This window comes from Homalodisca vitripennis, chromosome 4, assembly GCF_021130785.1.
Source record: "Homalodisca vitripennis isolate AUS2020 chromosome 4, UT_GWSS_2.1, whole genome shotgun sequence".
Lineage (NCBI taxonomy): Eukaryota > Metazoa > Arthropoda > Insecta > Hemiptera > Cicadellidae > Homalodisca > Homalodisca vitripennis.
The window spans coordinates 148,835,361-148,849,131 of record NC_060210.1 but is presented as its reverse complement, the minus strand read 5'-3'; the positions used below and the strand labels follow the sequence as shown (position 1 = coordinate 148,849,131).

At 33.8% G+C, this 13,771-nt stretch overlaps 1 protein-coding gene across 3 annotated transcripts in view; it reads left to right on the top strand.

The window, feature by feature from the left end:
- Positions 1-2,259: 2,259 nt before the first annotated feature.
- LOC124360307 (protein DDI1 homolog 2-like) overlaps positions 2,260-13,771 on the top strand; it is a 36,576-nt gene continuing 25,064 nt past the window's right edge. For 2 of the 3 annotated variants that reach the window (XM_046813814.1, XM_046813813.1), the window contains exon 1: positions 2,260-2,690. In XM_046813814.1, coding sequence (XP_046669770.1) covers positions 2,420-2,690 — 271 coding nt within the window. In that variant the 5' untranslated portion in view covers positions 2,260-2,419. The remainder of the gene's footprint in view (positions 2,691-13,771) is intronic. The other variant, XM_046813812.1, reaches the window with a different exon arrangement.

Sequence of the window (13,771 nt, the reverse complement as noted above, 5' to 3'; positions counted from 1 at the left end):
TAATCATTTTTGACAAAAAACTGAATTTTAAACAACATGTAAGCTGTTTGGTGAGTAAAACTCTTAAGGACCTAGACATTCTTAAGTCACTGCCTGCGGAAGGAATGGTGTACACCCTCAGCTACTTTTAAAGTATACTGCAGTATAATCAGAGCTAAACTAGATTATGGTGGCTTTTTGTTTTGGGCATTTACCAAATAGTGTTTTGAATAAACTAGACATTATTCAAAATCAGGCTCTCAGGTGCATATTGGGTGCTATGAAGTCAACCCCAATTTTAGCTCTTCAAATGGAAGCAGCAGTACCCAACTTGCAGACCAGAAGGAAAATGTTAACTGAAAGACTAGTTTTCAAAGTACTGTCTGAACCTAACCATCCAGTTTATGTAAATTTAAAGTATTTAAGTATGGCAGCAAATCATCACGAATACTGGGCAAAGATAGACCACACCACTGTATATAAAATCAGTAAGTACTGTAGAAAGGATAGTAATCCAAACTGTGTCAAAGAAACTAGACTAATTTGACAGTCTGGAGAAGCCAATTACTATGCTGGATTTAAACTTATGTTGCAGGGTAGATATTAATCGGATGGAAAATCCAAAATCCGAAATTCCTCCTGAAACACTCAAAAAATTATTTATAGAACAAATAAATGAGGAAATTTTCAGACTACATAAAAATTTACACAGATGGATCGAGAAACGCAGAGGGTTCTGGAGCAGCTGTATTATTACAAGGTAGGCCTAATCATCTTAGTTATAAATTCTGTTTACCCAAAATAGCTTCAGCTACACAGCCGAAATTTACGCCATAAAGAAAGCAATCGAGATAGCGAATCTTCAACCAGGTAACAAAGTACTAATTTTGTTCTGACTCAAAAGCAGCCATCCATGCAGTCAAAAACAGCCTGTAAACTTGATTATATTGATAACATTACATCCCCAAATCGTGGAGGAGGTCCTTTCTTTCTTCAGAAAAGAAAATAACACTTCAGTGGGTTCCTGGTCATGTGGGTATTACACCAAATGAAATAGTAGATAAGCTGGCGAAAGAGGCAATTCAGACAGGAAAAAGTAATCAAAGATCTGGTCCTTCCCGATGGGTGACTTTGTCAGCCATTTAAAATGTGAAATGACATCTCTTATACAAAGCTGAAGTAGAACAAAGCAATAAAGCAAGATGGTATAGGGATGTGCAGCGGGGACCTTCCTATGGTCCCATGGTTTTAAGAATGCTAAGATAGGAAGAAGTAAACTAGTCACAATAATTAGGCTAAGACTGGGTCATGCACAGGTAAATGAAACTTTATTCAGAATAAACTGCTACTTTACTGAAAAATGTCTCAAGTGTACATTGAATGTGAAAGAAAGTCTTCAGCACCTAATCTTTGAATGCCCAACATATGATAGCTTCAGAGAACCATTAATACAACATTTAAAAGGAAAAGAAAGTAAGGCCACCATTCTATCTCAAAGAGCTGTTGGTAAGTTTTTTGACTTAGGCGTATTGTTAGAAATAGTAAGGTACCTAAATATTATAAATAGGTCAATTTGATAAAGGCAATTGGGTGTTACTAACATTCAAGTATAGAACTCTTCCACACTATCTTGGAGTCATATTTGTTACCTACTCCAGGTTCTAACAATTTGTATTTATCTCCAGGGTCTGAATCCTTTTCGGAGTAGAAAGTCGCCTGGAGGACCTCAGGCGTGAAGAAAGTCTGATCAGTGGGCCCCAACCATTTCCCATTGATCCTGTAACCTAAAAGCCTTTCCTATAGCTTGTCCCCCTCTGTGTGTAAATAACTGAACACTACAGGAACAAATTGATTGATAACAAAGTCAGGTTATAGGCCAAATACTAACATTTATGTGGAATTGTAATTAACTTCCCCTTTCCCATGAAAAGAAACAGTGTGAAAGTGAAATAAAAAAAAAAAAAAAAATTAACACCCTCACCACAAATCAGTTAAATGCAATACATACAGTGAAAAGTGAAATAAATAGTTAAGGGTTATTCAAAACATTCAAAGTGCGATAAAAACAGTGGAAAGTGAAATAAATAATAAAGACTATTGTGGTTCCATGCCCATATGGTAGCAGAACCAGCTACATTTTGGTAGCTAAGAAAGAAAAAAAAAAAAAAAAATTTGTACTTAATCTTTGATTAACCAACAATGAATCCATTTGTACATTAGTCCTAATCTTCCGTCCTCTATGTGTATGATTTGTCATTCGTCTTTCTTCTTCTTGTTGACGTCGAATCCCACCACTCAAACGAAATACCTAATGTTAGCTAAACCAGAGCTGAAATAGGTTAAGAGAAACCCATTTGCGTTATATTATTGTTTATTTTAGTCTCATTGACATAGTTTTAAATGGACTTTGGATCTTATTATTTCTGTGCATCAAAAGAAAATGAAAGTGACAGTTACAACTCTTTCTGGCGATTTATTTGTTCTTGATGTTGGAGAAGATCTAGAATTAGAAAATTTCAAAGCTTTTTGTGAGTTAGAATCTGGGTTTCCTGCTCCAGAAATTTCAATAGTTCATAATGGTAGACCCCTAATAGATAATAAAAAGTCAATGAAGAACCATGGAGTAAAAGATGGTGATGTTGTTGTTCTCCAGCACATTGCTTCAGGATCTCATAACAATCGCCCCATGAGTTTTAATGCTCCTGATCAAGGTAGGCTGTCTGATATTTGTCTAGTTAAAATAAATTTTAATTTAAAGATAAAAGTGGCAGTCAGACTTTCCTTGGGTGGCAGGCCGATTTTTGTCTCTGTGTACTAAATTGTTTATAGATTGCACATATCCTAATATGCTGAAACCTTAGTGTTACATATTTTTGTAATCTATAGGCTATATTCAATAGGGTATTTATTTACAATACCGTGACCATGAAAAATGGACTTTTTTTCATGGGTTGGGCATTTATAGCCAAGTATTATTATCACAGGTGCATATAAACTGGGGGGAAAGTATATTATTGTATTATATTGATGCCTTTCGGGCATTATTACGTTAAAAATGGAAAATAACCGACAAAATTTTGTCGAACAACACTTGGAGGGTTAAGGATCAGGGGCATCACGTGATCTGGGATTCGATTTTTGCAAGCTCGAGTTAATTTTTTTTTCTAAAAGAGCAAGCAGTGCGCAGCACTGCGCAGCGGGCAGGCATCGTTGACAGAATTAACGTACTTGTCAGCATCATTTCAGTAAAATTGCCAGAGATACTGTCAAAAACAGAGTTTTCAAAAAATCGTAACTCCTTTGATTTTCGTTGCCGACGAATTTTTTCTTCACTATTGTTTTCAGGAAAAATTGTATTAGTTTTCAGGGGACAAAAATGAACATACCTTTCCATGGTCACGTTATTGTAAATTGATACCTTCAATAGATTTTAAAGAATCTTGTAAAAAAAATAATTTTTGTGTTAAATATTTTTAATAGTCTAATCACTGTTAAGCGAAAAAACATTTTGTTTTTTAACCCTAGAACTGTTAATCGACATAATTTTGTCGGTCAATGCCGCTTCTGTACTGTTAACCGTCAAAAAATTATGTCGGTCAAACATTCCCTCGTATAATTACTTTTTACAATATACTCCGGTAACGTATCGATATAATTCATGCACCATTGGATTCGGGAAGAAAAATGCTAGGGAAACAGATGAGTTTTTTATTCCTCTTTGTATTATGGTTATGACGTAGCAAGCTTGTTATTTTGAACGTAAAAGAAAACGCGACGCCGTTTGTTGTGACCGCCATATTGCTGCTGCCGTTCTGTATCACTTTCGTCCCGAGCTGTGGATATTTGTAAGTTTTAATAGTTTTTACGCGTGTTTTAGTGTCGTATTTAATGTGTAGTGTGTTGTTTGATGTCGTAGTGGGTGAAAACATATAATATTTTAGAATAAATCAATTTCTATTTACTGTTCTATTATATGTTTGAGAAATTACCGGCTTTGTGTAGGCTATGGCAAAATGACTTGGCTAAAATTCATTTCACATAGTTTGTTATTGTTTTTCACTTACAAAACGTTATTTATAGCACTCTTTTAGTTCTGAAGTAACTATTTATTTTTGGTATATAGTTTTTCACAATAAAGTATATATTTCCTGTAATTTCTTTGGTTATAGGCCTACCTATATAATAACTGTTTGGGTTATTCTATATTTTTTCAATATATTTAGTTATATTTATAGTTTTATAACTACAAAATATTTCCTATTACTTATAAACCATAAATTTATAAATTTTGATATAGTATAAGCTTTAGAAACGATTTTATATTTTGCCGAATGAAAATTTTCGCAACATTTTTGAATAATGGCAAAATTTAACTTTTTTTTTACTTTTCAAAAAATAATTTATGGTAATTATTTCATTAGTACTGTATATTCTATTTTATTCTAAGTAATAAAATATGGGTACTTTGGGATTATACCGACCACACCAGTATGAAGAACACAAAAATAGAAATTTATAGAAACAAACATGATAGAACGAAAAAACAACTCTTCAATTACAAAATTACAAACTTACAAGCATTTCCAGGTATTGTGATCGGTATTGTTGTCGCTGTTATCTTTATCTTTCTCGAGAATCCTGATTACGGCAGGCCGCGCGGCATCACGTGATTTGCACGGTACATAATTGCCTTTCCATTTCAATTCAATTTATATTTCTGATTAGCCCCTCTAGAATTTGATTATTTTACTGATAGGTACTATCTCGAGGGATGTTTTTCTTTCGTCGACATCAGCGCGGGGCAGCACCGAAGGTGCTGTCGAAAGCCCGCGCTGATGGGCCGGAGGCACTCGCATTTTGGGTGGCGGAATGTGATCAAGAATAAAAAACAAGTTTTGAGTGTTTTTTTAATAAAGAGTTTAGTTTGGTAAATGTTTCTTTTTGTTAAATTTTTGTGTTTGGAGAAATGTAGAGGTAAAAAACACGAAAGTACAACAAAGCGATGCACCAGCTGAACGGGCGGGCGAGGCTCTGCAATCACGTTATCTACTAGACGCTCGACTTTGACCTCTGTCTGAGGATGGGGAGTGGTTTGCGATAAGACAATTTCCTGTTTTATACTGACGAAATAGTATTCTACCCTAATCTAGTAATCAGTAGAAGCAAAATGTTAAATAACGATTCATGTCTGGGTGTGGTCGGTATAATCCCAAAGTACCAAAATATGCAATATTACATGTATTCATAGATAAATGTATTAGCAAAACTTGTTTTACCAAAGTCTTACGTGTACACCCGATTTTCAGAATTTATACGCATCGCTGCTTTTTGTTCTATAGCTTTATGATGCTTTCATAAATGTGTATAATGTTTATGTTTTTCTGAAACTAGATAAAATTTGACACAGAATGGCTATCTCACTTATAAATATTTCTCACTATAACTTCATTTGCTAGGTATGGTCCCCCCCAAATTTAAGAAACATTTTTCGTAAATTTTATATTTGATTAAAAAAAGTGTTTATTAGAAAATTTTTATGGTTAATTTTACAATATAGTGCAATTCTATGTTTAATTCTGAACACAAAAATATATACTCTTATTTATATTGCTTTTATTTTATATTTTTAATAATTTTTTTAAAAAAAACCTTGCGCGAAGCTCCAAAACAGCCCGACACTACAGGATGAAATGACCGCCAGTTCTAGGGTTAATGTCAAAATCAGAAGGCCATAAAAAAATAGTCAAACATTTTTCTAATTCACCCTCTTAGCCCCAGGTGTGAAAAGATCTATGATGAAAAGTGCCGAGTTATATTTTGTGTGATTAGGCTATGCGAAAAGTTCCAGATGGTTTTGGACAAAAACAAAAGGGGTAATTATCATATTAACAGCTGGAGCGGAAAAATACGAGTTTTGCGTTATTAACTTATTGGAATCGTCCTATAGAACAAAAAAAAGTATAAGTTTTGATGGGTGGAAATGAGAAATAACGAAGTTCTAGAACATAAAAAATTAAACAACTATTCTCGCGCGGAGTAATATTTCCATGTTCTACATCCACGTCGAGCGTCACGTGACCTTTTGTGACCATGATTCAACCTCGTGATGACGTCATCGGTTGCGCCGCCATCTTTGCAAACGTAAATGAAAAATAATACTGAAATGGGCAGTATTTTGATCCAAATGAACAATGTTTTTCGGTACTTTTGGATTATACCGACCACACCCAGACATGAATCGTTATTTGACATTTTGCTTCTACCGATTACTAGACTAGCGTAGAACAATATTTCGTCAATATAAAACAGAAATTGTCTTATCGCAAACCCCTCCCTATCCTCTAGTAGTCTAGTAGATAAACGTGATTGCAGAGTCTCGCCGCCCGTTCAACTGGTTTCGTCGCTTTGTTGTACTTCCGTGTTTTACCCCTACATTTCTCTAAACACAAAAATTCAACAAAAACAAACATTACCAAACAAAAACTAAACTCTTTATTGAAAAAACACACAAAACTTGTTTTTATTCTTGATCACACTCCGCCACCCAAAATGCGAGTGCCTCCAGCCGAAGGTGCTGCCAAGGCCGCGCTGATGTCAACGAAAGAAAAACATCCCTCGAGATAGTTCCTATCAGTAAAATATCAAATTCTAGAGGGGCTGATCAGAAATATAAATTGAATTATAATGGAAAGGCAATTATGTACTGTGTAAAAAAACTTAAATAATCATGTGATGCCGCGCGGCCTGCCGTAATCGGGATTCTCGAGAAAGATAAGATAACAGCGACAACAATACCGATCACAATACCTGGAAATGTTTGTTGATTGATGGAATGTTATTTCTGTTACTCAACTACATCGTTTTATAACGTACTAAGTTCATTGAAAAAGTTTAAGCGTTGGGGGCATATAACAGAATCTGACCCCATTAACAATTGATAATCGTTGTAAGTTTGTAATTTTGTAATTAAAGAGTTGTTTTTTCGTTGTATCATGTTTGTTTCTATAAATTTATATTTTTGTGTTCTTCATACTAGTGCGGGCTTCGGCACCAAAGGGTGCTGCCCCACGCTGATGTCAATGAAAGAAAAACATCCCTCGAGATAGTACCTGCCTATCAGTAAAATGTCAAATTCTAGAAGGGCTGATCAGAAGTATAAATTGAAATGTAATGCAAAAGCAATTATGTAAAGTGAAAAACTTAATAAATCATGAAAAACTCTAACATAAATATATAGATGGATATTAACAGAGAACACTTACCATTAGTGTGTTGGCGGATATAGCTGAGCAGCAGCAACAAAAATGTGGATTTATAAAAATTGCAACATTTAAGTTTTTTTTACTAACGTACTTTTTCTAATTTTCTTATCGCAACGAAACAACTAAGTCTCGCGGTTTAAAAACAACACGCGACCGCGCGACGAACAAATACACTCATTATTAAAAATTCCATGTTCAATTAAAAAGGAAATAATTTCGTTTCGGTTAAAACGTAAACTCTTTACGTGTCCTACTAAACACTCCGACACACACAATTCACTAGGGTTGGTCGAACTAGTGGATGGTTGATTCATAATTGTAACGCACTCACTCAATCCAACCTACTGAACACAATATCTTGTGAAGCACTGACTCATGCCCCGGAGAACTCAGATAACAGATACGTTATCAGGCTGCTATCAGTCCCAGCCGCAGATAATATTCAAGTAAACAGATTATCCAGACACAACACACAAACTGAACATTAAAACATTAGAAACTTAACTACTTATGAATATACCCCCTAAAATCATGTTATTTGTCATTTGCACCCCCTAATACTATATATATTTTTTGTTCAGGAGGGTGAGCAGAATACGTTGATAACGTCAAATTCGTGATTTGCCTCCCCGGCCTATAATATTATAGCTACCACAAAAGGTTTTAGAAAAATTGTCACAATTTATTTTTTATAATAAAGAGCTCCTTTTTAATTTTTTTTTAATGTAGGCCTAAATAAATTAGCATATGCATAAAACACTTTGTAACATTCAGATTTTTGAGCCTATGAGCCTAAATTAAGATAATATGCTAATTCAAGATATTTTGTGCAACATGATTGAAATACAATTAATACAAAATTAAATTCATGGAAGATAGGCCACGTTGTAATAATGATCAATATTATCTTTACGGGTAATGTAAATATATATATTAAACAATATGATTTTACAATCAAATTACATGTTATTATAAAAGAAAGTGATGTATTACTGTTCTTTCACAACATCTACAAGCGCACCAAACAATGAACAACTGAGTCGCAAGTACTCTCTGAGAAAGAGTTATCATGATGCTGACAATTATTACAAAACTAGTCAAGCGAGAAAGCAGATCTTGGGCATTCGTTTTGTATAAAGACATTTATAAAAACTGTTTTATATCCTATGTACAAATTAATAATGTCAGTCAGTTTTCCAATTTACAAAACTTTGTTTGTGATTTCTCTATTAAAGACTTGATTATTTAAAAAATCTGTTACATGGAAACTATAATTCCTAAATAAAACCACATAATTGACCATAGACTATAAATGCCCATAATGGACTATAATTGCTCCATAAATGGAATTTTCATTGTTGTAATTTAAAAGTTTCTTCAAAAAATAATGCATAAGTTATGGAATTGTTCAAAGTTACTTAATTTTGTCAATGCAACTGGTTCAACCGCTGTTAAGGGTGATTTTTACGAATTTTTGTACTTTTCCATTTACTATTTGTAGACAAAAACAGAACGGACATTTTGTGTTTTATAATGAATATGAAATTTCAGTCTTGTTTTTTTCATTGGTACATGTTATATTTGAATTAAATGCATTTATGAACATTAAATCATGATTAAAATGAGAATAGTATAAGATCGTCGGAAAAACAATGCCTGCCACCTAACAAACAACAAAAAATCGTCAGAAATCCAATAGATGCCATGTAACACATTAATTTCTTAAGTCTAAAGTTCATTCCCAAGAATTTTTTAACATGATTTCTAACCTTATTAGCCTACTGCAGTACAATAAGCGGCTTTTAAAATTGTATTAAAGTGAAGCAATACTTTTATAAGTAAAAGAAATGTATTTGTTTCAGATTATATAAAAACACAAAACTTTATTTGAGCATCGTAATATGATTACTGTAGCTAATCTGAAATGGTATTTCTGTAGGTACTGATGCCGTCAAAACTACATTCATTGTTTAAAAAGTCATTATTTGTTTGATTCCAATTAAAATAGTACATGATTCATAATACCAAATTTAGAATGCTCAAGAAAGGTTTTCTCAAGCGCGTTTGTTGTTCTGTTTGTTCTTATTTTTCTTGCAGCGAAACGCTATTTGATTTCGACCATTAATTCTAGTTTTCATCTCCTTATTACGAACTAGACACTTCGAATTTAAAAGAGCAATGTCATCATACTGTAACCATTTAATAAATTGTTCAATGTTTAAAAATACATTTTGAGCCAATAAATGCATGTTCATCGTTGTTCTTGCCAACATCTAGCCTACTCAGTATATAAATGAAATAAAAACAGCTGGCAATGATTAAGAATGAATATCTTTAGATCAAATATTGTATTTGAAAGTTTTTATATTTCTAATTGATAATCATGATTAAGTTGTAGTGGTGGCCGCTTATTATACTGCTGCCATGTAGGCCTACTAAGAAATATTTTAAAACTTATAAGTCTATATAGGCTTACTAAGAAAATTGGGTATCAGTAAAGTTAATTGCCAGAGTTTTCAATTGTAATTTAAACATTTTTAACATATTATTTTTTTCCTCCTGAACAAGGGGTGGAAACGCAAATAAAACAATATTTCTTAATATTTGAAGTGGAAATTTCATTTTTTGATTGTGTTATGCTTCTTGTTATCTATGTTTTTTAGTGTTATCTGCGCTAGATAGCTTATGTGAATGGTTAGAACAGTTAGTACAGCACCAACAACCATCCCGTGCAGTAGCCTTCACTGTCTTCTGGATGGTTAACATGGCGCATGAACTCTAATACCAACCGTAAATTAGTTTTAAAAGTTTGAGTGTGGACTATATTAGTAGTTAAAATATTACAATATAAATGAATAAATATGAATAAATGAATAAATGATTTATTTCCTAAAAAACACAAATATAAGTATCAACACAAAATCATATGCGTATTAAAATATGTATACTAACATATATAAAATTCTATTATGACAAATAAAATATAATTTTATTAGGAAAATAGGGTCCCAAAGGCAAAGCCTGATGAGGGATTCCACCAGATAAGTTTATTTAAATAAAGAGTTCATTTGCGGTTGCAGACACTATAGACTATCTATATCTTCTAATCCCATAAATTAATTTATTGTTACAATCTTTATGGCTTAGCAAACAGAATTAATAACAAAACTCAAACTTGCCCCTTCGTGAAATTAAAAAATAAACAGAATATACTTATTGTAAAGAATAATTATGTTTAAACATCTCCACACAAACCGCCAAAACCAAAATAACAAATAATAAAGGTTAACATAATAAATTACCTATTGGATAATAGTTAACAGATACTCAACGTTTGCTTCTGTCCATACTTAAAAGCCAGGTTTTAACACTTCTAAGGAATTTATTTACTTTTGTAATATTTTTTATATTTTGGCGGCAACCTATTGAAAAGTCTTGGTCCTGTATAATTAAATGTTTTTGTATAAAAAGTTACATTAGGTTTAGGAACTCTAAAAATTGCTAGCATTTCTAAGACCTTGTCTAAAAAAGTTAACATTTGATGGTAAATTTCCACTATTTAAATAAAAAGCTTTTAAAACCTTAAATATATAAATACAACGTAATGGCAAAATATCATACTAACAAAACACGGATGAGATGGTTCTCTTAATCTTCTCTTTAGAATTAATTTAACATACCATTTTTGAATGTTTTCCACAGGTTTTATTGTAGATCTATACGTTCCACCCCAAGAAATTATAGCGTATTCTAATCTACTATTTACTAAGGCAAAATATAAACAACGAAGAGTTTGGATTGGGCATACGTCCCGCAAGTGATAAAAAAAGTCTAATTCCTGTTATGAGTTTTGATTTTAGTTTAATTATATGCGTTTTCATGCTCAATTCGCTATCTAGGATTACACCCAAATATTTTACTTCTCTGGTTGGACTGATTTCTGAACAATTTACACAGGTATTAATCGTATTTAACACGTTGACTGCCACCAAGGAATATATTTTTGCTGTATCTGTAGGCCAAGGACTAATTTTATGAACTTCCTCTGTGCGCCATGAGGACCACCGGTGGCTCTCAACAGGTGTACAGAACTACGCCCTGAGGACCACCGGTGGCTCTCAGGTTATACATTTTTTAAACCTTTTTCACAGTATCTGTAAACACATTCCAGCAATTATATTTATACTAACTGATAGCGTATTAAATGAAGATAAAAAAGGTCATATGGTTTATTGGATACTGTTTTTACAACTCAAAATAAATAGGCTGAAAAATTGGGTTTGTTTATTGTGGTTTACACTATAGGAATAGACTAAGTAAAACCAGTTGTACAAGAACTTGTTTTTTATAACATGAAATAAAAGTTAAAAAATTATAAAACCTCTATAGCCTTGAAAAATTAGATTATAATTAAAATAATTGAATGTAATAAGTACATCATGTTTGTATTCAGAACTTTAGATTACACACTAATATTACATGAATGGGCTTTTATGGGTTGCATTGAAACAGTTCAAACAAATAAATACATTGCACATGACACATTTTGTGGTTACTCTCTTGCACTGTTTCTGGGCATGTTCACGACCATAAGACTTTGAGAGAGTTTTGTAGCAGTTGCCGCATCTCCGACGTACTGAGCGTTTAGGACCCTGGGATTTCGATAAGCTTATGTTTGGTAGTTCTTGCAGCTTGAGGTTCATCTTCCTCTCCCTCTTTGGTTTCAATAAGAGAATCTGCGATTTCCTGTCTGAACTGGGTGATTTGCAATTTTCTTTTCATTCACAATGTTGTACAGAAGAAGTGAGTTCACCACTGCTGTGTTTAGAAGTAGTTCAAACAGTACTATTCTTTATACCATTTTACGCAGCGTCGCAGAGGTCTAGAATATGAAGCCATTTGATCAGACAAATCTATGAAAGATTTGGCCTTGTTGTAGTCAACAACCACACATCTTGGTTTTATTTTGATTCCTCGCCTTTGAGGAATCTCAATACGCAATTCATCAGTATGCTGTGTCGTTATCATCATTACTTCTCTCTTATCTTTCCATTTTATCACGACGACATTGCTATTGCTTTGTTTCCCCACAACATCACCCTTGTTTAGCTTTGCATTTGCAATGCATGCTGGGATTCCTCTTCTGTTTTTACGAAGTGTTCCAACTAAATGAGTGGAACGCTCTTTCAAGGTATGGGCTAGAGCTATGCTGCTGTACCAATTAATTGTCAACATACAGTGTTCGACCAGCATCAAATAACGGGAAAATCAACTGCATCACAATGGCCTGAGCAAGACCAACTCTCCCTCCTTCGGATTTACCTGTGTACACCTTAAAATTCCAGGTGTAACCCTTTTCAGTGCATAGCTTAAAGATCTTAATGCCATAGCGGCTGGCCTTGTTAGGGATGTATTGTCTAAATCCCACCCTGCCACGAAAGGGAATCAAACTCTCGTCAATACAGAGTTGCTGCTGAGGAGTCAGAGCAGATTTAAATTTTTCATTCAGGGGGTCAAGTATATTTTGTATTTTTGTATAGTTTGTTTGTTTCATCTGCATTTGTATTATCGCTGAAATGAAGCATTCTAAGTAACAGTTCAAATCTGTTTCTAGGCATTACTTTGCACATTTCATTTTTGGTATATGTTTTTTGTGCTCCAATACAAATTTAAACTTGGCATTTGAACTAACCCCATCCATATTATGAGACCAAAAAATTGCTTAATTTCCTTTTCGTCTGTTGGAAGCCAGGATTTGAGCCGAGACTTATCAGAAGGTACACCAGATTCAATTGTCCGCTGTGCATATAGGTTTGTTTGCAGTGCAATTTTTTGTAAAAAAAGAGTTGTCAACAAAGACTTGGTTGTAGACTTCAAAATGGGGAAGCACCCTCAATTTTGTCCCTTATTTCTTGTGAGATAAGAGGTAATGCATTGAACTCGAATGATGATAAGTTGTTTTGGTTAGTATTTCCCCAGGTCAGGGCTAAGTAATTTGGTTCAATGTTTTGGTTTACCTGTTGGATTCCATTGTCAGGCTGTGGGTGTGGGTTGGGCTGCTGCTGAATAAGTTGGTTGTGGACGAGCTGCCTTTGGTCCAAGGTATTCATATCGTTATCACTGTCTTCACTACTATCCTCTGAAGGAAGATATTCAGGGTCCATATCTGAAATCATGACCTCCAAAACAATTCACTTTGATTCACTACCATGTCGTCAAATTCACTATTATCCTCCTCTTCAACACCCACTGGCTCTGTACCTGTACTCGCAGGTTCCTCTAATATTCTGTTCACAAAATCCCCTAAATCCTCGTCATCATGTCTCAATCGACCCGCACTCATTTTTGTAACAGCACTAAAACTCAAGCTTATGATCTAGACAAAACAAAATAGAACACGAATTAGCTGGAAACTAGATATAGAGACTTGGCTGTGCCATGAGAGCCACCGGTGGTCCACACAATAAAACAAAACAACAGGGTGACGAGAATTGGCGGGAAATTACATAACCAAACTAAAACAGCTGGTT